The sequence below is a fragment of the Triturus cristatus genome, chromosome 8, assembly GCF_964204655.1.
Source record: "Triturus cristatus chromosome 8, aTriCri1.1, whole genome shotgun sequence".
Lineage (NCBI taxonomy): Eukaryota > Metazoa > Chordata > Amphibia > Caudata > Salamandridae > Triturus > Triturus cristatus.
Window position 1 is genome coordinate 242,062,901 of NC_140591.1, and position 26,309 is coordinate 242,089,209.

The 26,309-nt window shown below is 47.1% G+C and overlaps 1 protein-coding gene across 1 annotated transcript in view; it reads right to left on the reverse strand.

The window, feature by feature from the left end:
• PGR (progesterone receptor) overlaps window positions 1-26,309 on the reverse strand; it is a 697,443-nt gene that overhangs the window by 148,027 nt on the left and 523,107 nt on the right. The window contains exon 6 of the mRNA XM_085621437.1: window positions 9,467-9,597. Within this exon, the coding sequence (XP_085477563.1) occupies window positions 9,467-9,597 (131 nt within the window). The remainder of the gene's footprint in view (window positions 1-9,466; window positions 9,598-26,309) is intronic.

The window sequence follows — 26,309 nt, forward strand, 5'->3', positions numbered from 1 at the left end:
GGTCATTCTCACCGAAATCCTGGATAGAGGCTGAAGCATCGGTATCATAGCCTGAATATCTTGGACTAGCTGCTTGGGAGGATAAGCCTGAAACTCACTGGATCCAGAACTACTCTGATGAAAAGGAGCTTTTGAGAGGGAAGCAGGTGTGACTTTGGCACATTGATAGTGAACCCCAGCAAGTGCAGGAGGTCCGACATAGTCTAGAGTTGGGAGACGACAGCCTGAGGAGAGCCCGCCTTCAACAGCCACTCGTTGAAATAGGGGAAGACTGGGACCAATGATCTGCGCAGATGAGCTTCGACCACCGCCATCACAACATGGCTCAAAACATTGCTCTTCCTGAAAGCCTGATCCTCTCTGTCCTTCCTCTGATCCCTCATCACGATGGCTGTGTGTGCCTATATCTGAGCGCCAGGATGCCGGTGGGGTGACAGCAGCGCTATATAAGAACCAGTACAATACAATACAATACAATCACCTTCGTGAACACCCGAGGGGCGCTGGTAAGGCCAAAGGAGAGCATGGTTAACTGAAAATGCTCATGGCCTACCGTGAACCATAATTAACGCCTGTGGGCTGGCAGGACGGGGATGTGGAAATAAGCATCCTGCAATTCCAACGCTACCATCCAGTCTCCAGGGTCAAGGGCGGACAGGTCCTGAGCTAATGTCAAGAGTTTGAACTTCTCCTTCCGGAGGAAGTGGTCTACGCCCCAGAGATCCAAGATAGGACAAAGGCCTCTTTGTCCTTTTTGGGTACAAGGAAGTAGTGGGAATAACAACCATGACCGACTTCTGGCACAGGGACTGGCTCGATAGCTCCCTTGGCCAAGAGAGCCGTAACACCCTGACAGAGAAGGGCCAAATGATCCTCCGACATGCAATGAAGTGTTGGTGGCATGGATGGTGGGGTAGTCTCAAAGGGAAGGGAGTAGCCCCTTTGACTATTTGTAAAACCCACCTGTCCGACGTGATGCTGTGCCAGTTGGAGAGGTGATGTTGAACCCTGCTACCCACTGGCAATTGGTGGCCCTGAAAAATCAGACTAGGAAGGTTTGGAGGCAGCTGCAGGAGGGTGTGGGGGTTGGTGGACGGACCCGCCTTCTGGCCCTCGGACCTACGACGCTGGGTCCCACATACCCGGCCGCGCAGAGGCTGGGTGGCTTTGTGCAGCCTTGTGGCTCTGGGCAGAACATGGCGGGGCACTCCTTCTGTGGCCATGAAAGGGGCAAGCAAAAGGCAGACTGCATGGGGTGAGAAGTAGCTGCAAGGCCCAAGCACCTGGCCATAGCCCTAGAGTCCTTAAAGGGCTCAAGCACGTTGTCTGCCTTGTCGCCAGACAGGTGACGGCCATCAAAGGGACTGTCCAAAAGGTAGTTTGGACATCACCAGAGAAACCAGAGGTTATCAGCCAGGTGTAGCATCTCAGGGCTAACTACGTGGAAATCAACCTACCCAGCGAGTCGGCAGTGCCCAGCCCACACCGGATGGTGAACTTCGCTGTGTCTCGACCCTCTGCAACAGCACGGGTGAGCATAGACCGGGCACTGTGGCAGCACTTGCGCAACCATGTCCCACACAGAATGTGTGTAACAGCCCAAGAGACATGCGGTGTTCACCGACCGCAGTCCTAAGCTGGCGGAACAAAACATCTTCTTGGATTCCCTATCTTGAGGCGCTGTAGGGAAAGCGCTTCCTTTTGAAGATGAGGCTTGGACCACCAATCTCTTGGGGATAAGGTGTTGGGAGAAGAAAAGTGCCAGGCGGTGGCGTCGGGCAATTATCCTATCCACAGGAGCCGCTGTGCTGGGTTTGGACCAGGAACCCAGAAGGATGTGAGTGAGGGCCTCATTTAAAGGCAACAAGGGCTCCGAAGAGGCTGCTGCCAGTTGAAGCACCTCAGTCAGGAGGTTAGTCCTGACCGCCACTGTAGGAAGCGCAAAGTCCAAGGCTTCAGCTGCCCAATGCAACACCACAGCATAGGAAGTTCCCTCCTCAGTAGCCACGGTAGGGGGAGAAAGCATGCCAAGGTCTGGGGAAGTATCAAGGCCACTGGCATCACCCAACTCCTCTCTCCAGTCCGGTTCTTCAAGCTGGTCGACCAGAGGGTCGACAGACTCTTCCCAGTCCTCCTCACCCTCGTCTGGCCACCACTCAGTGAGATAAGGAACACCAGGGTAGAACAGCGGTACAAAAGCACCCTCTGCGGGCGTCGACTGAAGCCGGCCCAGCTCCTTGTCCAAGTCGAGGGGAACGCCGGGGTTGACGCCGGCCGGGAACCCAACCGGCATCGGAGGTGGCTGCACAAAGATGGAGTGGAAGGCTTCATAAAATGCACGAAGCTGGGCAGGGGATGCTCTGGCTCCCGGGAAGGGGGAAAGCTTGGAGCCGTCCCAGCAGGCTCCGCGTGTGGACCCGAAGGACGACGACCTTCCACGTCCCGCATCGTGCCGGCCAATGGACGGAGAGAAGGCGAAGAGCGAGGTTTCTTCTTCCCTGCCTTCTTGTGCTTCCACTTACCCAATGACGAAGACTTCAAGGAGGAATAATGGTGGTGACTCTGCCACCAGTCTCGTGACCTCATTCTCGACTGGGACCTCGAGTGGCGCAGAGCTGACTGCCAGACCTCCAGAAGCTTTGGTACTGCTCCCGCAAAGACTTCGGGTTCATGACTCGACAGTCAGAGCACGACTTTGGTTCGTGGTCACGCTCCAGGCACCAGAGGCACACGAGGTGCGGATCTGTGACCCGCATCAACTTCTGAGAGAAGTCACAAGGATTAAAGCCGGTCTAACGATGGAACATCTCTTTGTGCACCAGGAGTCGAACGACTCGAAAAAGATGTCGACAAAAGTATTAGTCAAAAAGTGACTGTGATCTGTGCTGGCTGGCGCGGAAAAAGAAAGAACTGACGTCAGCACGCAGGTGCGACATCTAAGTAGACATTGCAATGCCATTCTGGGAACCACGACGCCAATGACAAATGCAGAGTTGACTGACGCCACCTACTGACACGCAGGGGTACTGCTAAAGAACATTTTTTGAGATATAGTCTAATGCCTGGGGGTAATTCTAAGGTAAGGCATCTATAACTAATAGTCTCTTTCAGATATACATGGAATGAAATGCAGGACAATTCATCACTGAACCAATTATACTTCAGCTCCCACACTTGAAACAAACTATATTACACTCTTCTTTTTTAATTTCATAACGATTGTCCTTTTTGAATTGACTTGTCCTCAGAGAATCACTGTAAATATCTTTCTCACATTGGGTTTTAATCTCCTTACACTGCAAGGCATCTGAAGAATCTTTAAAATATCTGTCAGCATTCTCAATGCTCCTGGCAATACTTAGAGCAGATTCCAGATCCAGATTGGCAGTCGATAATAAATTGTCTTAAATTGTGCAATTGTTGGTTCTTTCAATCGACTGATCTCAATTGATCTGATCTCTAAGGTTCACAATAATTACAAGTGACAGCTACCCTTCTTAAAGATGACACATAATCCATCTGTACATTCATCAGATTATTGCACTGTGTGTACACATTTATGTCTTTCTAGCACCACATTCCTCATAGGAGAAAACCAATTATTCAACATTTTACGAATAATGGCATACTCATCCACAGCTTCCACATAGATGATTTCAACTGCGGCACTCTCTTGGGTAACTCGCACTTGTACTTCCTGTATAGGCTTCAAAGATTATGTTGTAAATTAACACGTGTCATCTTCACGAGGTATAAATGGAGTTTTTGTTATAGATAGCGAAAACAGCTATTTTTCCATTATAAGAATATTAGGATGTGATTTTACTTCGTCTTTATGTATTGTGCTATTTTAAGGGGAAAGATATGTTGGGTTTACTTCTTCTGTGTTGTTGAGTCAGGGTTGGAATGTGGAAGGAGCAGGGGAGGATTCTGATGGTGGAGTTTGGGAGAGGAGCAGACACAGTGAGGTGTGTAAGGTAATTTGAAGAAAATTACAATTAAGGGACCCTAAAGCACAATGTGTATGAGTGAACCTGTTTCCTTACACTGACATAGCCCCATCATCACAAGAAAGCATCGGGAACCATTTAATCTGTGAACAACGGCTGAGCCTGAGCTCTACAGACCTAGGTGCCGATTAGGATCCTGGAAAAAATTTCCCCGTACGACTCGTATCCGGTCTTTTTACCGTACGAATCGTACAAGTGCCGTACAAACTGCCAAGTACGATTCGCATGGGAAAAAGTCCATACGAATCGCATTGGGAATAATTCCCCACACGTCCTCAGGTCGGAAAATGTGTCCGACACGTCCCCAGATGATTTACCATACAAATGTGAAAAGTGAAGTCCGACCGCGCAAGTACCATCCATCCCGTGCGTCCGATGTTACAACCGTATGGAAAAAACACCGTCCGCACCGAACTCCCATAGCAACCATGGAGACATGTGCCCGCATACGCGCCGAACACCCCCCCCAGCCCCCGTACGTATGAGTCGAACCCCCACCCGTGTATGTACACCCGTGTACGTACGCACCGTACCCCCACCCGTGTATGTACACCAGTGTAGGTATGCACCGTACCCCCACCCGTGTATGTACACACGTGTACGTACGAGTCGAACCCCCACCCGTGTATGTACACCCGTGTACGTACGCACCGTACCCCCACCCGTGTATGTACACCAGTGTAGGTACGCACCGTACCTCCACCCGTGAATGTACACCCGTGTACGTACGCACCGTACCCCCACCCGTGTATGTACACCAGTGTAGGTACGCACCGTACCCCCACCCGTGTATGTACATCCGTGTACGTACGAGTCGTACCCCCACCCGTGTATGTACACCCGTGTACGTACGCACCGTACCCCCACCCGTGTATGTACACCAGTGTAGGTACGCACCGTACCCCCACCCGTGTATGTACACCCATGTACGTACGAGTTGTACCCCCACCCGTGTATGTACGGTGCGTACCCCCAGCGCTACGCGGGTGTACATACACGGGTGGGGGTTCGACTCGTACGTACACGGGTGTACATACACGGGGGGGTTCGGCGCGTACTCACGGGGGCTGGGGGGTGTACGGCGCGTACCGGGCCCCCTAATCTGGTCGTTTCGCGGCGTACTTCGCTTTTCCGGCACTTTTTGGGTGCCGTAAAAATATTGCCGTCCGGACTGCTGTCGGTTCGATTCATACTTCCTGGGTCGTGAAACGCTGCCTGAAAGCGTCCCGACGTCACGTCGGAGCATTCCCGGATCACATTCGTATGTATATTTTCGTCGGTCGGTGTTTTGTACGACTCGTACGGAAATGGTGTTTCCGTGCGAATCGTACTTCCATGTTTGTAATGTTTTTGTCCCGGGTACGAGTCGGACGGAGAAAACGCTCGGACCGACGGTTCGTACCCGGTTTTTCCAGGATCCTAATCGGCACCAAAATGTGCATAGTCATTGTCATAAATTACAGTGTTCATCAAACCAACCGAATACACAAACATGGAGTTAGCCATTAGTCTTCCTGGGCATCTACTCTCCAGCAATATTGAAAACGTACAACCCTTCCAAATTTCCATCTCCATCTCTGAAATAGCACATTTAAAGTAATCAAGAGGCCGCCAGAAAGTAGCAACACCTTCATCAAGAAAATCATCTACTTCTCAATTAAGAAATTCATCGACCACACTAATAGCACACACCTCAGGTCAGAAATGCTACATTTGTGAGGCGAGAGTTGATATTAAGCACAGTAAAAGAGTTGCACCCATTTCAATATGTAACAATTGCAAATTGTTTTACTACACACTTAAATGAAAATGAAGTTTGTTACTGTTAAAATAAAAACAATTTAATTTGAAATAAATTCACACACAGAGACCTTATAATCACTTTTTAACTAGGAGACTTCAAACTTCCAGGTGTCTGCTTTATCAAGAAAAGGGGTGCTAGCTCCTTTATCTCCTAGACCACATCACCATGCACAATACACTGATGTACATCATTGAGCCAACACACCTATTGGACAGCTCTCAAAACACAATCATTAACACTATGCCATCTCCGAAAAGGCAACCACTGATACAGATGGACAGATTACTTCATCATGTCATTCTCCACCCACCACACCCAATAACTTACTGTGGTCAATCAAAACCAGTCACACCGCAGTACTGCTCCTTTCAGGACTTTACCATTGACATACACAAACAAGATCTGCTTGCCTTTTTGATCATGATACAGCTATAGATAAATGCTCACACTGGCCCAGATCCCATCTGCTCTGGACCCGGGCGACTGGATGGTGTATTTTCATAAACTTGTCCTGTAGTCCACCAGGCATTACCTGCACTTTAAGGTGGACCAGTAGCATATTTAGTTTTCTGTACTCCGCTTGTGCATTACCATTGCCCCTCAGGAGCATACAAAAGTGATGGTGGTGATCGCTGCCCATCTTCAGAGTTTGGAAGTTGGTGTTTTCTTGTGTCTTAACGATTGGATGCTGAAGGTAGGCTCTTAACAGTAAGGGTTGGCCTACCTCTAGACGACAGTGGAACTTTTAATATTATTGGTTTTACCCATAAAAGACACCAAAGTCTCATCTGATTCCCACTCACATGCAAATAAAGATCACTTTCAAAGTTTCTCTATAACCACTAAAGCTAATGTTGAAGTTCACACTCCAATGAAACTATTATAAAAATGTTTTACAGAAACCATGCGCTTACTAGAATTCCTAAACAATAACCAACAGAAAATGCTCTAAATGAATTGGGAGGAAAAGGTGCAAAAAGAATGCCGGAACGATCTGACAGATCTCAAAGCCTCAATCCAACAGGAAGACGCTTTTCTACAGCCAAAACCACCAGAGGTCTTCTTCAAAGCCATCAGATTATGCTTCACTGCATGCCAGATAGTCTGGATCCGCTCAAAAGACACTTGCAATCTACTCAACATCCTCTTTGTAGAAAGGGTCAACAAAATTAGACAATTGTTCAACTGCCCACCACCATGACACTTATACCTTCTGTAATGCACTCTCTGGTGGAGACCCTAACCAAAGGTTTCTCTCCTTAGACTATTTCTACAGTACCATACTGGATTCTGAGATTGTTTGTAGAAGTTATCACTGTATGCTGATGTCAGTTTCTTGTATTTTTATTTTTCCGTGCCCTCAGACATTTGCCTGATAGAATGGGCTCTCAGACCTTCTGGGGGCTGTTTTTTGGCTAATGCTTAGCAAATCTTAATGCAGAAGACTATTCCACTCGACAAGGTCCTCTTCTGTACAGCTATCTATTTCTTTGCTCCAGTGAAAGGATCAACAAAAGGCAAACTTCAATATATAAAAAAAACAAATATATATTGCATGGAATGTTTGGCTAAAGGGGGCACCATTGATATAATTGTGGCCCTGGCACAATGGAGGTAATCTTTTGATCTATGGGGGCACCCCTAGTGATTTTGAAAAAAAACTGGGTCGATTCCAGAGGAGCATTAGGTTTCATTGATTGGAATATTTAATGAGTGTTTCAAAATGTTCTTAGTGGAGATAGCCATGAGCTCTTCTTAGAAGAGGATGGGCTCGCTCGTTTCACTATATCACTTCAAATCAGTGCAAGTACCATGCCCCACTATTTTGAAAGATCACCAGCCACCAAGAAACAGTACAGAAGATAAACAGTGATTACATTATTACTGGGACCAAGTTTTGGTCAAGTAAATACAGTCAACAGCGCACTGCACACTTTTCTGATTAAATAAAAATGAACTAAAAACCAAGCACATTTGTAAGCAAAGTGTAACCATAATTCGTTTTTGTGACTATGTTAAAAATGTATGTGTTTAATAAAACCTTCATCTCTCTGCATGCATCACGAGTGAAAGTGCCTTGCAAATTATCATAAATTAAAATGTATTAAAATAAGAAATAAATTAAGCCAATAACATAGCTTTTTTAGAATAGGATCTATTTCAATTGATCCATGGGGAGATAACAATGTTTTATTTAAATCTCTTTTTCCCTTTCCCAATGATTTATCAATACATTTTTCATTGTGATATATGCCTGGCGAATATTAAATCATTACAGTTTGTTCCAAAAAATTTAATTTGGTTCCCAGTGCTGCTCTGTTGTACTATATCCTCTCCAGACAAACACATTAAGAAAGATGAGCAATGTTTCCCTGGCACATCATGTCAGCATCCTAATATTTATCTGTGTTGCATTGTTATATTAATCATCCAGGTATGATAATTATTGTGACGTCTTCAGTGTTAAGGTCATGTGACATCAACTCCTGGGAAGACTTGGAGTCAAAAATCATATGAAGTAACTTCAACTGATGGCATTTTGATGAATCGACATACATGGTCACATATGTCCTAGCACACGAAGGTTGAGACATCCATCAACTGGAAAACATTTCAGTTTTGTTGGCCAAGGCTAGGGAAAGTTCACTTTGGGGAAGTCAGACAACTTTGCTTGTCTTCATAGACCACTTTCTTTGGGGCATATTAACAAGCCAGGCGATAAAATCATCGCCGCTTTAGCGGCAGAAAACTGTCGCTAAAACGGCAATAATGGGCATGATAATATGCTCTATGGAATTCCAATTGAAGCCCATGTTAGATGTCCTTCACATCTAACATGGGTTTCAATTGGAATTCCATAGAGCATATTATCAAGCCCAATATCGCCGTTTTAGCGGCAGTTTTCTGCCGCTAAAGCGGCGATAATTTTATCGTCTGGTTTGTTAATATGCCCCTTGGTTCGCTAAACTTTGCGGTCAAAGGGGCATATCAACAACAACCGGCGATAATTATCTCTAAGCGCACTTAGCGCTAGGATAATTATCGCCGGCTAGTGTGAATTTTTATCGCTGAGATAGCGTGCTATTAGCAACGCTTATCTCAATAGCGATAAAAATCCTCACGCTAACAGGCTAACGTGAGATTATCGCTGGAAACCCAGCGATAATCTCACGTTACCTTGTTGATAGGGACAGGCAAACTTAGCCATGATATCCTCCTTCCATAGGATATCATGGCTAAGTCAGAAAAATACCAGACGTAAAAAAGCAGCGTTAACCGCGGTTAGCGCTGCTTTTTTTGTCTCTAACAGGGTTAGCGAAATTCTTGATAATAGGAGAAATGTCGCTTAGCGACATTTCTCCTATTATTTTACTCTGAAACGCCCCCTTTGCATCTCATTAGAGATGCAAGGGGAAGCGTAGAGTAAAAGGGTGCTAACGTGCAAATTTGCATGTTAGCACCCTGTTGTTGATAGGGCGCTAGTTTTATCTCTCCTTTTTTGGCTTTTAAAGCCAAAAAAGCAGAGATAAAGCCCTTGTTGATATGCCCCATAGTTTCTCCCTTAGGGACCCCTTCATTTAACCTACATGACACAGGCTGCTGACAGAAAGCAGAAACAAAATGAATAAAAAGAATAATAAATACCACTTACTCGTATTGAGAAGTACTAATGCTTTCATACAAAGGAATTCCTCTTGGGTTACTTGAAGTTTAACAAACTGGAGTGGAATCTGCCACATTGATAGGCAAAGAGAATAAATAGACGAATCTTTCATTCGTTGCCTGAAATGTAACAAAAATAGTCTGTGTAAAAGAATCCATAATCAAACAGTTCAGACAATAGAACATGCAAAATGTATTCATGTAACAATCCCTTCCTAAGCCATTGTTTACTCGGGTGGCTCTGAGTTTGGTGCAGTGTCCTGCCATTAGTGTGGTGCCAGGATCTCCACTTTATGTTCTTATTGTCCTTACCAAGTGACAATTCATGTAACGCTATGTCCCCACCTTATACAATACCTTAAAAGTATACTCTTTTTGTATTTATGAAATACGGTATAATCCTATCTGTACAGCGCTATTTTCCCCTTAGGCTATGTTTGCACTAATCAAAACTATTTAACAAATACATAAACATCAAAGGAAAATTGGGGCACAATAGTACAATTTGCTCACTGTAGATGATCTTGTACTGGTTGTTTAGGTCTCTCTTCCACCAGACGTATTAGCACTTATCAGTGGCCTGCTTAAAATACACTGAATTGACTGCATGACCTATGTGAGGCACAAAAGCTCCTACGGTACACCCTTATCACAACTGATGGCTTCCACATCTCTTGTCACTAGTATCAGTTACTAGGCTGATAAGATGCTACTTACTGCAGATAGCAGTAAGCAGGTGGACCATATAATTGGTGGCTATGATGAGTAACTTGTTCCTAAAGGCACACCTAGTACCTTTCTACAGCTACAAGGGGACGACTATTAAACCATTAGCTGCTAAGGTTTCTCCCGGCCCAGAGCTAAGCTCTTTTTCTGATGTCTGGAGCACTTTGCACTAAAGCCCTCACACCTTTTTTCCACAAAAGGTATCCAGGCCAAATGTGTGGCCTTTTTTATCTTGCATGCTATAAGTAATCAGGATTTGTGAATTCCCTTAGAGGGAACTGAGAAAGTGGGCAAATTAGAACTTTTAAAAAAAATGGGCGAAGAAAAGCTGCCCAAAAAACATTCTTCTCTCTAAAGAGATATAGGGGCAGATTTATGACGTCTGGCGCATCTCTGCTAATCAGCAGAGATGCGCCAGAAGAGTTGCGATGCATCTGCCCACCCGTGCGCCACCGTTGAAAGTGCGGCACACCGTGGCACTCGGATGGGCAGATGCGTGACGCATCTCCTGTCGGAAAGACGGCGCATTGCTGGAGTTGCGTCGCAAGCGCGACGCAGCTCCAGCAAGGCTCGGGGGTGCCCTATCCCTTACATGCTGCATCAATCCTTACGCCTGCTTCAAGCAGGCGCAGGGTTTTGACGCAGCATGGCCTTAAAAGTGACTGAGTGAAATCTTGTAGATTTCACTCAGCCACTTTTAGGAGGCGTTCCTGCGCCGGAACGCCCCCCCCCTGCTCCAGAACGCGTACATGTGGCGCAGGGCTTTACAACGTGACGCATCTGCCAGATGCGTCACGTTGTAAATACCCCGCAGCATGGCGCAGGATTTGCGCCGCCGCTGCTTCACAAAAGTGACGCAACGGCGGTGTAAATGAGGCGCAAGGGGCTCATAAATCTGCCCCTGATTGTTCAGGATTGTGGGCAGCCCTAAGCGCTGCTTTCTTGCATATCCCGTCTGGACCCACAGAGCTGGCCTGATGAGAGGAACACTGGTGGGGTCGGAATCGGCACGGTGCAACAATGGGGTAAGCCCTCCACCCCCCGTTAGTAAGACGTGCCTCGTAGCCTCTAACCCAGCTCCTGACATAACCAAACTCGGTACCTGTGCGCGGGGGAAACGCTGCACAACATATCGAACAAGACCTTCCAGAGCTGTGGGTGAGTCAGTAAGTACTGCCTGGTGTTTACAAGTCCACGAAGACTTGTTGTTTTGTTCCACAAAGCATTGACCTATCCCTATTTTGTGTTCTCCCTGACGACTAGCATCCATCTTGGTGCCCTGCTCTCTAGACTGAAATCCTCAATTAAAACCAGTGGTCCATCTTCCCTTTCTACCCCCTCACCCTAATCTTCAATGCTTTACCTTTCCAGTTTACCCAAACTGAATTAGAAAGAGGACTAAGAGTAGCTCCCTGTATAGCGGAAATATCTTATTGGTCTAATACCCACCACCAACATCACTACTCCACAGCTGCTGCACTGCTGCACCCCTCATCACACTTCAAACTAATAATTCACCTTTTTGCCCCTCCCCCAACAGAACAAACACTTCGATTGAATCAAGTTACCTAACTCACTGCTAATAACTGGAATTCACCCTCTCCAGCAGCCCTCATGAGAGAGTTCAAGACACCTGACCCCAACACCCCCCGGGCATTTCTAAATTGAGTCCCCTGTGGTTATACAGTGATGACCTCCTTTGTCTGGCCGGTTTCATTCTCTTCTTCCCTCCACTATTAATAAGCCTGAAAACTATCCTAACTCCATCTGTCCTATTGTATAACGCTCATAGACCATATCTTAATCCATACTTAAACCGACAGATGTGTTTCTCACACTTACATCCCATTGCACGTTACAATTATTGTAATTCCAAATAACTCTTATCAAACATGCGCGCTTCCACAACACCCCCCACAAGTACCCAGACCAACAACCTGAAACCCCATGGTCCTAACTCCCTTTTAATAGTCTACCCCCCTAATCTTTCAGCCAATGCCCCCAAAAACTTCAAACACAGACTGCTGAAGTAACACCCTAAAACCATCTTAGCTGAAATTTACTACAACACCTCTAAAGATCCAGAGAAAACTGATCTCAATTTATTAAATATCTGGATGGTCCTTAAAACCTACCCGGGGTTGTCCCAACTCCCCCCTCCTCCAACTTTAGACTACCCCCACTTACGTCTAATTTACAACAGTTTTGGTGGTTCACTACTCCTCTCAACAATCAAGCACTCAGGCTGAAAAGACCAGGCTCTGCGATGTCTCTTAAGGAAGCAATGGAAGTAGCCAAATCCTATGACCTGGAAGCAACCCAGGACAACCCTACCTGCAAGATCCAGGTGATCTCTGAATTCAGGAGAGACACAAACAGTCCAAGAATCGCTAGACTAGCAACACATCACAGCAATATCCCCCTTTCCCCACCTGATCACAAACTCAACCGCAGCACAGATATCAATTGCATGTTCATTAACTGCAGATGAGCAACCAAGCATGCAACAAACTGGCTAAAACTATCCTGAACCACCCCGTTGACATTGCGTTCATCGCGAAAACCTGGTTAAAAGACTCCTCATGGGGGCGTGGCCAAGATGGCGAGCGGGTAGGACGGGTGTTGCTTTGTCTCCCCATCCGCCGATGCCCGAGTCGGCCCCAAACTAGCGACCAATTCCCCCAGGAGCAGCCAAACGGTAGCGGAGCTCTCCCCCTGCCGAAGCGACACCTTGATATTGAGATTCCGAGGCGGGGGCCGAATTTGGAGTTCTGTCAGCGATAGACGGCGGAGCGCTGACGGAGGCTAAGATGGTGGCCGGACTCTGAGCGTTGCCGGAGTTTAGTGAGCAGTCTCGCCACACAGGGGCTCGGCCATAGCTTTGCCGGTGAGCGTCAAAGGCGGCACCGGGTGCACTCTGGACGACACCGGAAGGGGGCGAATCGCTGGCGGACCATCGGCGGGCCCCGAGAGAGGTTCCGGACGCCGTCGGCGGTGTACGCTGCAGGCAGGAGACGTCCCAAGTGAGGCTAGCGGCCGTAGCTTCCAGGCCTAAACGGCGGTGCAGTTTGGTGGCGTGCGGACGGGACCATTGGCCAAGGCACACCGGATGGCGCCCTAGTGTGGTGGCTGTGGCCGGCCTGGAGATCCTCTGCACTATTTACACGCTTGAAGGCACTGCCCCGTAAGGTGGAAACGACGGAAAGAGTGGAGGGGCATTGAAGGACGGCAGAGAGCTGCCGGTCCGGCGAGAAGGCGGTAAGCGGAGGCCACCACCGGGCAGGGGACTTAGTGCATAGCCTCCCTGACCGGCTGGCAGCCCTCATGGGCTTTGGCTGCGGCGGCTGAATGCGCATTGGGCCTGAGGGGCAATAGCATATACTGGGCCTGGAGCAGAGCGCAAAGCGGCGGCCAGGCGCCGCTGAAGGTGGGACGGAGTGGTGCGGAGCAAGGAGGAGCTTCGGCCAGGGCGAGTCGGCTGGTGCTCTGGGGGCGCTGACGAAGCCCAAAGGTCACTGACACCGCCCCTCCATACACGCTACAGAGGAGGTGCACATAAGCCTGGAGGGGTCTAGGTCCGCCATAGGGGCCTACTGTCCCAGCGCCGGCTACACTACGCACAACCGAGCCCATATCAGAGGGACGAGGACTTGGGCATTTTCACTGACTGGTGTCCTCCTAGGGGCCCGCGGTGCCTCGCCAGCCCCCTATAGCGACTGAGAGTTGCGCCGCTGCTTCAAGAGATCCTTGGGACCAATTCGGGCATAGTCTCCCCTGGTCAAGGCGCACGCTGCGATATGTCCAACCAAAGGGGTCGGAAGGAGCACACGTTCAAGGAGATGCTCGCCAAACCTTCCCAGGCCAGCAATGGTCAGGATGATGAGGGCACTCCTATCACCAAATCTTGTCTGGAGACACTCTTTAATACTCTTTGCGAAGACTTTCACACCTTGAAAAGCGAGGTGGCGGGGGATGTGCGCGAGCTCCGGAAGGAGTTAGATACCCTTGGAGACAGGGTGGCGGCTATCAAGGATCAAGAGCAGTCCAAAGAGGAGGAAATCACGCAACTACAGCAGGAGGTGATCAGGTTAAAGAAACAACAGCTCGATCTGCAGGCCCATGCCGAGGACCTGGAGAATCACTCAACAATAACATTCGAGTCCGCGGGGTGCCATCAGACGCAGAGGGGTCTGACATCTCTGCCTTTCTGCAGGGCCTATTCCGGGACATTCTGGTGGGCCCTCCGGAGATGGAGATCCGCATTGTTAGGGCTCACTGGGTGGATCTACTCCGACGGGCCAATGCACCACCACCAGACATATTGGCCTTCCTCCCGGATTACCCACTGAAGTAGAGCATCATACGGGAAGCCAGACTGAAACACCCTATCCAGCATCAAGGCCTTAACGTCACCCTATATCAAGATCTAACAGCTAGCACCCCGCAGAAAAGAAGAGAATTTAAAGATCTCAGGTCGCACTTGCGAGAAGCCGGCGTAGCATACTCCTGAGGCACCCCTTTCGTATCATATTTAAGTGGCATGGCAGACTGCACCAAATACACTCCCTTACCGAAGCATGCAAGCTCTTGGGACTACCACACCAGCGCCTGGAAACGGAGAGCCCGCCCAGTCACCGCCAATCCCCAGCACGCTGGCAGACGGTTGGAGGTACACGCTCAATGGGAGGTTCCCGAGGGCCCGACCCCGAGACGTTAGCACAGGAGCGAAGAGCGGCGATCACTGCAGTTACCAATGACACATCTTCACAAGACGGGTCCTGAGAGAGCTCAAGGGGCTTTTGCAGATAATTGAGATGTAGGGGCAGGGGGGGAAGGCGGGTGGGGAGACAGAAGGTCTTGACACTTCGCCTTCGTCGCAGTATATCCTGGACTGACTTACACTACCACGGGTACACTGTATGGTTCAGTGTGCACAGGACTTTATTGGGGGGATGGGTTTGGTGGTTGGGGTTAGGGAGGGGAACTGGTGTGCTCATGACTGGTTTCTGACCTCACACAACGGCGACTTTGAGAAGCGCTCTCACATGGGAGGATATCGGGGTCCACTCTTTAAACTAGCAACGCAAGATAGGGAGCGCGATTCACACCTCACCTAGCCATGCACGAGTCAGAACTGACCATCCTCACGCTTAAGGTCAAGGGTCTCAATAGCCCCAATAAGAGACGCTCCATTTTGTCTTACCTAGAGAACTCAGGCGCGGGTATCTGTCTGCTACAGGAAACTCACCTGCTAGCACGAGATTGGCACAGACTGAAAACCAGGGTATTCCCCTATCAATACTTTTTCTCTATGCACGATAAGAAGGCGGGGGTGGCAATCCTGGTATTGCGGAAATTTAGAGGGACAGTGGGGGACAAAATAACGGAAATAAAGGGGCGCTTATTGGCATACCGCTTTTGGATTAAAGCTTTTGGATTAAAGGCTTGGCTCTCACAATCGGGTCTGTTTATGCACCAAACACGAACCAGAAGACTTTCCTTAAAACTGCCCTATCCACCATTCGAGAGTCACAAGACCGATTTATACTGGTGGGAGGCGACTTGAACTTAGTTATGGACACGACCGTAGACAGATCCTGCAGTCGATATTCCCAGGCGGGGGAGGTCTCTTTAGAGGGCAAACGGTGGTTGGCGGAAAGGGGATTAGTGGACCTGTGGCGAGCGTCTCACCCTCAGGCCTCCCAATTTTCCTATTACTCACATGTACACCACACCTATGCTAGATTATATCATTGTTTTGGCTCCACAGAGGTTCAGACGACCATCAAAGACATATACATCACAGCGGCGGTCCTGTCGGATCACGATGCGGTAGTGGTAACCTTGGGGTCCCCCACATGATTCGGCCAATGGGCAGTTGGAGATTGAGGGAGGCTATGCTCCATAAACCAGTGGTGCATGAACAAATCCTCAAGCGCATTACTGCGTACCTAGAGATCAACGACACCCCCGAAACATCCATAACCACGCTGTGGGGGGCACTTAAAGCAGTTGTGAGGGGCGAGTTGATCGTTCTATCAGCGGCGGAGAATAGGGAGTGTAAAGCCAAATGGGAGTAGCTTACGGCTCGAGTGCTGGAGTTGGAGAAGGTACATAGCCAAATGGGGGCGCCTAGAATCTGGCAGCAATTGAAAACTGCGCGGGCCCTGCTGGTGGGGCTCGACTTGGACAGGGTAGAGTATGCAGCCCTTCGTCTTAAACACTCATATTATATAGGAGGAGATAAGACAGGTCGGTTTCTGGCTAGTAGACTGAGGGAAGGATGTAGCAGTGTAAGGTTAGGGAGATTACAAGTCCCCAGGGTGTTAAGCTTACTGATGACATGGAAATAGCGCAAGTTTTTCGGGATTTTTATGCCACTCTCTATACGGGAGACTCTCCATCCATCCCACAGGTAGATACATACCTAGGGGGCGCACATATGACAGCATTGAACCACCATAATGGTGAAAAGCTCAATAGTCCCATTCGTATTGAGGAAGTAGTAGGAGCGATCTCCCGCCTCAAGCCCATGAAATCTCCGGGATTGGACGGATTCTCGGCTAGGTTCTATAAGATGTTCTGCCCAGCTATAGCCCCAATACTTATTAGGCTGTTTAATTCCTTCAATGGCCCTGGCACTGTACCCCGGGAGATGCTATCGGCTTCGATAGTAGTGTTACCAAGTGCGGTTCCTATCGGCCAATATCACTGCTTAATGTCGATCTAAAACTGTTTATAGGTATACTAGCGGCATGTCTGGGTCTGCTCATGCCAGGCATCATCGATCCAGATCAATCTGGTTTTATAATGTCCCAGTAGAGTAGCGACAATACAAAACGCATCTTTAATCTTATAGACAAGGTTCATCGCACCAAGCTGGACGCCCTCCTCCTGTGAGTGGACGGTGAAAAAGCGTTTGAGCGGGTGGACTGGCACTTTCTAGATAGGACCCTGGTACACTTTGGTTTTGGGGACAGGTTCAGAGCATGGGTCTCGAGCTGCTATACTAATCCCATGGCTATAATCAGGGTGAATGGGGTGACCTCCGTGCCCTTCGAGATACAGCAGGGGACCTGACAGGGCTGCCCGCTGTCACCTCTCCTCTTCACTCTTTCTATTGAACCGCTGGCTCAGAGTATCAGGGATAATCCAGAGATAAAATGCATCCCTTTTGGGGGAGAACCCCACGCTGTTAGCCTTTACGCTGACGACTTAATAGCCTCCCTAGAGTCACCAGCCCGATCGGTCCCGGCTTTCCTGAAAGAACTGGAGGACTATGGTCAGGTCTCGGGCCTACGGGTTAATAGGGAGAAATCCTCGATCCTTAGGTTTCAGGAGGATAATCCAGCACCCTTCCCTGATGGTGCGACCTATGTGGATATCCCAACTTATTCTTCTATTCCCTAGCTGGGCATAGAGCTTGCGGCGTCCGTGACTCAGGCGCTGCACATAAACTATTCAAATTCCTCCAGCGAACCACAAAAGATCTGAATGATTGGAAACGTCATCCGTTTTCTCTGCTGGGTAGGGTGGCAGCAGTCAAGATGTCTCTTTTATCCAGAGCACTGTACCTCTTCCAGACAATCCCGGTCTGGCCACGTCCGGGTATCTTACAGGCCCTGCAGCGAGCCATTAATCACTTCATATGGGGAGGGAAGAGACCCCGGTTACGCAAGGACCTGAGCTATATGAGACCGGATGACGGGGGGTTGGGTATTCCCAATGTTCTTGAATATTTCCGTGCAGCCCAGCTGCGGTATCTTGTCGAATGGAGCCATCCCGAATCCGAAAAGAGCTGGCTCTTCCAAGATAGGGCATTAGCTCAACTGGACTTACGGACGGTCCCTTTCCTTAAACGGATACACAGACGTCCCGGCCTCCGGGGCTAACCTATCACCAATACGCTCCTAAAGGCATGAGAAGGAGTGTCAGTTAAAAAGGACCAGACGACATTTCCCTCCCCATGACACCTCTTTTTGATAACGAGGAGTTCTCCACAGGCAGGGATGCGAGAGCTTTTTCATTCTGGAGGGCATCCAAATGGCGGTCAGTGGGGCATCTCTTTACTCTAGAGGGCATTATCCCTTTCCAAGACCTCAAAGCGGACTACGGGCTCCTGGAAACTGAGCGCTTCCACTATTTCCAGCTCTGACACTGGCTTCTCCACGCTGATGTTCATCCAGGCGTAGCTAGGAAACTCACTAAATTCGAGAAGTTATTACACACCCAGAATACTGACAAGGCGATGATCTCCAAAATTTACGACATGCTCAGAGGCGGGGCCCACACGGCGCCCACTGCGGGTCAACGGAGGTGGGAGAGAGCACGGTGGAGGGACCTCACAAGTAAAGAAGGGGCAGATATCTACTACCGAGCAAATCACACGGCGCGTAACATAGCTAGCAGGGAGTCGGCAGTTAAGGTGGCCATATATTGACATCTGACCCCGGCCCGCTTGCATAGGGGGAAGCCAGCGAGCAGTCCGCTGTGCTGGCACGGCTGCGGAGAGGAGGGCACCCTAGATCATATATTATGGGAGTGTAGAGAGGTACAGGCTTACTGGAAGGAAGTCTTAGATGATATCGACCGCCAATTCGATACTGAGATACTGCGCTTTCCTGTTTACGTGATCCTGGGGCTGCCCAACCCCATAACATACCCACTTATAACCAAACGAGGTAGACTGATGGGGATAGCTCTGGGCGCAGCAACTCGAAACATCCAATCACACTGAGGTTCATCCACGAGACCGACGCGGGTGGGGTGGCTAAACAAACTATGGTATATTATAGGAATGGAATGCATACAGGCCTCCTTATCTAACGCTATGACCAGCTTTACAGACACTTGGCAGCCATTGATTTCTCTTCTGTCAACGGAGATGAACGAGATTACATGTCCTAAATATCTCCGCCTTCTCCGTCTCACGAGAGGGGGGAGTTGGGATGGGGAAGGGGGCGATTCTTTTCTTCTTTTTTCTCTTTATTCCATTAAAAGGCATCACACCATCGCTTTTCAACAGTTAGATTGTATTAGAGGCGATCATTTCAGAGGCTCAGACAGGGCATGGTTGCAGTCATGCTACCGGAAAAGCATTGTTAACCAGATGAGACCTAATTATGATCCGATGTACAAGGGCCTGGTGTATATCTTTAATGCATATTGCTTGTACACTTTGAATGCAAATGCCAATAAAACAAAGTTGAACCTAAAAGTCTCCTCATATCCAGTCCTCAACCTACTAGTCCCTCCTGGCTTCTCCATCATCAATAAAGACAGGGAGGACTACATTCTTGGTGGCTTAGCCATTATCCACAAGATTAACATACACATAGTTGAAATGGACACCTTCACCTACCCCACTTTTGAATATCTCTCCACAAACATAATGTTGAATAACAACAAAACAATGAAATGTCACCTCTTCTACCTTCCTCCAGGTAACACCTTTTCCTTCGGCGAGCACTTATCAGAATTGATAACACACTGCTCACTAACCTGTGACAATAGCATATTCCTAGGACTTTACTCTACACTGGAATAATGAGAAAGATACACTCATCCAATCCTTAAATGAACTCTTATTCAGTAAAGACCTTACCCAACACTGCAACAGCTAAACTCACAACAGAGGCGCTACCCTCGACACCATCATAGCTCATAATTAAATAGTAAATATCAACAACATCCTTCTAGTTGACTGGTCAGATCACCACGTCATTCTGTTCAAGATCAACAAAGCAGAAATAGGCAGCCCCAATTCACACTCAGAAAACTATACAATGGTCTTGCAACGTAAATCAGATTCCTCTAGCTGATCTAAAAGATAATGTCATCTCTTCTCCCCCGCCTTTATGGATTACCTCTCAAAAACTGAACTTACAACTCTCTATAACTCCACAATGACAACTATCCTAGATCAAAGACCTCAACTCTGAAAGAAGACAACTTTGAGCCTCAATAGGGCGTTGGAGAAACAATCCTTCCCTAACTCATCTTCAACAGCTCAGAGAGGAACGCAAGAATTACAAAAACATATTGTGAAGGAAAAAGCTAAATTCTTCCACTGTGTACTGGATAAGGCAAAAAACTGCCCATAGGAACTTGGCAATGTAATAAAACAACAAACCACTAAACCAGGGAAAAAGAGTCCTCATGTCTCCAAAGAACACCATGACAATATCTCAAAATTCTTCAACGATAAAATCAGGAAGATCGTGCCCTCCCTAATCCACCACTCCCAGCCATCAACGTTCATCTCCGCCTTCACTCCCTCCGAACTCCTAAAGATCAGATCCCCTCCCTGAACCCGCAGAATGCAATATAATACTAGGATCCCTCACAACTCCCAAGACCTGGAAGACATTCAACCCACTCTCAGAGGAGGACATCTCAAAGATTATTGTGAAAACTAAGCCCTACTCCCACTTTGCAGACCATCCACCGAAATCTCTAGCAAAATGTCTCAACCACATCCTAACCCCTATCTGGAATAAGATAATTAACAGTTCCCTGAGCAATGGGGTAATGCCTAACTCTCAAACTAGGTCAAGTCACCCCTGTGCTAAAAAAAACCTGATTTATCCCTAAGGACCTCAACAACTTCAGGCCTATCTCCAACCTTCCCTTTTTGGCCAAACAAATCCTTAAAAAAATGCAATTTCTCCCAACTCAACCAACACATTGATCCCAACAATCTTCTTCACTCGTTCCAATCAGGTTTCAGGAAGGTTTGTAGCGTGGAAACAGCTATTCTGACTATAACGGCTCCAAAAAAATAAAAATAAACAACACAATTTCTGAGATCTTTGCCATAACCAGGGGTGTACCTCAAGGCACAGTGCTCTCAGCTACACTCTTAAACATTTACATGAAACGCCTCACCACCATGCTCAAACAAGCTAACATCTCATAACACCTCTATGCTAACAACATCCAGCACTACCTAATAATTTCCTCACCAGAGTACTTAAGATGACTAAATACTACGCTCACTAAACTCCAAAACTGGGTAACACAGAACCACCTGAAACTCAACCATGACAATACAGAAGTCCTCCTCCTCACAACCAAGGGACAGACCACCCAAGTCCAAGAATGGATAAAAACTATTGAGGCACTAAGCTGCAAACTGAATCCAGGCGATTCTGTTAAATCCCTGTAGATCTACCTGGAACCAATTCTGAGCATGAACCGACAAATGAAGAATACAGGGAAGAGTGCATTCTACAACCTAAAAACTCCTACATAAAATCATAATTTTCCTCCCCCAGAATGATCTAATAACCGCCACGCAAGCTTAAATTCTTTGACGACTGGACTACGGAAACACGACCCTCACTGGCACTGCAAAATCACACCTAGGTCCACTAATAGCCACACTCAGTGTAGCAGCAAGGATGGTTAGTGGAATCAAACATCACAATCACATCTCCCCCTCCCTGAAAAACCTAAAGTGGCTCCTGATTGAAGCCCGCTGCTACTACAAAACTGATTATCTCACTCACAAAGCCCTTCACATAGGGAAACCAGACTACCTTGCTGCCAAACTCACAAAGGCAGGAAAGACAAGATACTTAAGGAGCTCCAACACTATTCCTCTCATTCTGCCTAAAAAACACAAACAAAAAGCCCTAAAACGCTCTTTCTTAGGCAATGCCCCCAAATTCTTGAACACCCTCCCAGTATATATCAGGACGAATCCCTCCTTCATGAGCTTCAAAAGACAACTAGAAGACCTGCTCCCCAATCAGCACCTGATGCACATCTCACAACCTGAATCCAGCCACGGCCACTGCAGGTAAGAGCGGTGGGGCCGGGTAGGGGGATATTTCAACAGACGACCACAAGGGAAAATTAATTGTTTATTTAGTTTTACCTCGTGGTCGTCTATTGACTCCCCACCGCTCTTACCCGCATGGGCAGCGGTTGCCTGAATCTCACCTAAAACCTCCTCGTCGAGTAGCAGTCCACTGTCTATCCTCCTCCAGGAATTGCCGTGATCTGACTTCTTAAAAGCTCTATTCTACATCTTGTTATCTCTATCCAATGTGAGTCCAAAGAAATTGTTGCTCTGTATCCTATGTTTACCCAACACTGCCTTTGACAATGTCTGAAAATCAGTTGTCTGTAAAGCGCTCCGATACCCTCAGGTCTTGCCAGTGCTATAGAAAACTCTTTAAATAAAAAAAAAAAAAAAAAATGACATCACCAAAGGGATGCTGTGCTAACATCACTATATACCATATTTCTGTAACAAGCAGTATTGTAAAAAACTATCTTCTTCTAAATGGTAGTTTACTTTTCCTAGTTTTTGTGGCTTTAAATTACTTGCAGTTTCCATTGGTAACAGGTTTAAAACCCCAGAAAGCTATGCATTTCTGAAAAGTAAACAGAATTACACATTCAGCAAGGGGTCATTTGAGTAGATCACTCATAATCTGCTCAAAGTAAATAATAGTTGAAATAAAAAATAACGCAAAAAAAATAGGTAAAAATCGAAGCAGCTGACAATGTTTTCAACTGTAATTGTTTGCCCCACTGGCTGATTTACAAAAGTAATATATCAAAAGGTCTATAAGAGCCTTCTGGTCAACGGGATATGTAATGTTTTGTGACTATTCAAAAACACACAGTGCCTTCAACCGAACTGCAGCTTATAAATAGTTTTCTTTGTTAACTGACCATGATTCAGTTTATATGGTAAAATCTAACAAATGAAAAGTTTATATGAAGGAAACCTTTGAATTTTTTTAATTTACCCAAGATACTGAGGCTAGGAATAGCTGTGATTTGTAAAAATCTCAATTTGGGGGTAATCCAAACTGTCATGTGATACAAAAGGCATTTTCCTACATGTGTTCTTTGTTGGACACTGGCTTACATTCGGATGTCAAAAACAGAGAGAAATTCAATGGATAACAAAATATATTCTACTATTGTGGGGTCCCACACTTCTACCACTCAATAGAGTACCCCACTTCTGTGGATGCTCCCATAACCAATTAAAACAAAGGTCCCAAAACACAACATGAAGATATATAATTTCAAGATATCAAATCAACGCCTTTTGGTGATGTGGGGAGCAGTGGTACTTGGGCCTGGCCTTGGCCACCACCCAGCAGAACTCACTGACACAGATGTTTCTCAAAACTAGCCATCCAGGAGGGTCCAGGAAGGTGTGACTTGCTTGGATCTCACAACATTTTCTTACCAAGGATGCCTTGTAAACCTCAAACTTTGGCAAAAAACATGCATTTCATTTTCCTCACATTTCTGTGGGGAGAACTTTCCAGAGTCTGTGGGTATCCAACAAAATTAATATCTCCCTGTGTTGCCAGAAATCTCCCAAAACTAAGAGTATGCCTCTTGTGTGGCAGGACCTAGCACCCTTGACAGACAAGGCCCTAAAATGCTACATGGACACATCACATTTTCGCCATCAAAATCAACCTATGTTGGCGATGTGGGCAGCAACAGTATTTTGGCAAGGGCTTGGCCGCCACCTACGGAAATCTACTAAACTCCGATATATCTGACAACTAGACATCCAGGCCAGGGAAGTTCAGAGTTGAGCATTTTCCTGAATTTCAGAGTAAAAGTTAGAGAATATGCAGGGATCCACAAAATTCCTATCACCCAGAGTTTCTGCAGTCTCTCGATTAAATACTGTACCCTACATATGTGACAGGGCCTACATCCCACAACAGGAATAGATCAACATAAAAATGTGAAGACCATATTGACTTTGAATGGCCACAGTTTTCACCCGCTCCTGTTGTGGGTACTAGGCCCATGAAGCTGCCTCTAATCCCTGCTTTTTGGGGTGGGGGCTTGACTGATACCATGGTGGTCTACCACACCCCTTTTTCAATTCTTTTTTCCATTGCATCTGGTGAGCTTTCTGCTACCCCTGGTAGTGGGGAGAAGAAAGATTGTCTTGCCCGAGGGTGGGCAGCCACATCCATTTTGTTTGTTCAATGATTCCATGATGTTTAGGGGGCTTTCCTCTCCTGTCCCCAAGTGCCTCGAGAGGGGGCAAACTGGGCGGGCTGCACCTGTTCCCCACAAGGCCAATGTGGCAGTTTGTGAGTAAACACACCCTATCTGCCCCCTAAAAGTGCACAGAAAGATTGGTGTGCCTGCTGTGGAGTACTTGCCCTTGCCTGTGGGGTCAATCCTCACAAAAAATGAACTCTCTTGTGCCTAACGGGTGGGTACCTGCTAGGGCATGTGGTCCCAGGGCAATCCACAAGCAGCCAATCACTTGGGAGGGTTACCACTGGAAAGGGAACAGCGGCACTGGTCCCACACAGATTTCCACTTGGAGGGGCAGAGTTATTCCTCTGAGCACAGTTCAAAGTGAAAGCAGACAGTGCCTGATGACACGGTATGCTTTCACATTTGTTTATTACGACATCACCACCCTGTACATGCTACGTCTCATAGTAAACAAACAAAACGTCTGCGGAAGGATTTTCTCAAGCAATTATTGAACAACCCACTGGCATCCACCGCACTGCAAAAGTAATGGGGTGGATGTCAACAGGTCATCCATCGTATTCAAGTAGTTAGGCATCCATAACAGAAATTGAGAAATATATCACCCATCAGAAGTAGAACCCCAGCCCATCATAACCTTCATGCATAGTAAACAATTGACTAGCACACGCTGCAGCAAAGGTGCACCTTGATGCTTGTATACATGTCATAGTAAGGACAGGAGGGAGTAATAATCAGTAGTGATCTCTGTCTCAAAGCCAGAACAAGGACCCATAAAGACAAGGATCCAGGTACTTGAAAAAGAGGAAGAGTACGAATTCCATTGCCATACGGGTCAAAAGTGACACTTTACAGGCCTGGTGGCTTGGTGGACTAACACATTCACTCATAGCATCTGTGTCTGACCTTATGCTCACTACCAGTACACTCAGCCTTTGATTCATCCAAAGGTATGTACCATAGAGTTGGGTAATAAAGATCTTCCACACCACAAAGCCAAAAGGGGTGTGTGATTCACAAATACACATTATGTTACTTATGTTTTCTACCAAAGTAATGACTGCAAATCTGTAAAGAAGAGGTACCCTTTATGGCAGACAGAAAAAAAGAACAAGCTTTACCATGAAGAGAGGTAGAAATATATTCCAGAACGCTCTGTAACATCAAAAGCTGAAGAGGCTTCAATGGGTGACTACCCAAAGTAGAGTCTTAAAAGTCAAGGTGACATAAACTTGCAGTAAAAGTCAAAGTTCAACCTCCCTCCTCCGTCCCCCAAACTAACAGTGTAACTTGGAAAGATCTGGGTAACAAAGCAGTCACTATGTCTGCACAGTGACTAATTTGCAAAATATGGCTCATGTTCTGATCTGTCCTCACACAAAAATGAACTTTCCGTAGGATTCAAAGAATCGAGCTACATTAATATTAATGAGTCAAGAGTGAACTAGGAAAGCAAGTCTGGAGGACTTCCAAGGAGAGCAAACTTCTTCCCCTGCTTTATGAATCGCCAAAATGCCAATTTCATTTCTGGATTATAGCCCCTGTCCCTCGAAGGGCAGGTACAGCAATAAAAAAATGACATGATTACTAAATCACATTCCATTACAAATTGGGCAACACCCATTTCACACCAATTTTCCCAACAATTTCTAGTGGGTTGCAAAGTGTACAATGCGACTTGCGAAGACATTTGTGCATTTCCAATGTGCCTTTAATGTACCGTAACTTAAACTTTTAGGGTTGGAAAGCCTGTGGGTTTGTAAATAGCAGGGTTTGGGAGCACAAAATCAATTATTACACAGGATGAACAAGTTACTTACCTTCGGTAACAATGTATCTGTACGAGAAATACGTTAGTTATAGATTCCTTACCTTGGAATTACCCCCAGGCGTCAGACTGGATTCGGAGAATTTTTCTGTAGCAATACCCCTGCGTGTCAGTAGGTGGCGTCTGTCGACTCCACGTCTGGCGTCATGGTCGCTGCAATGACGCTGCTGTGTCTACGTTAGTTCTTTCTTTTCCTGCGCCAGCCAGCGCAGATCTGGAGAGAGCGTGCCCCTTAGTCATTTTTCAACTTTTGTTGTTGTCTTTTTTGAGTCTG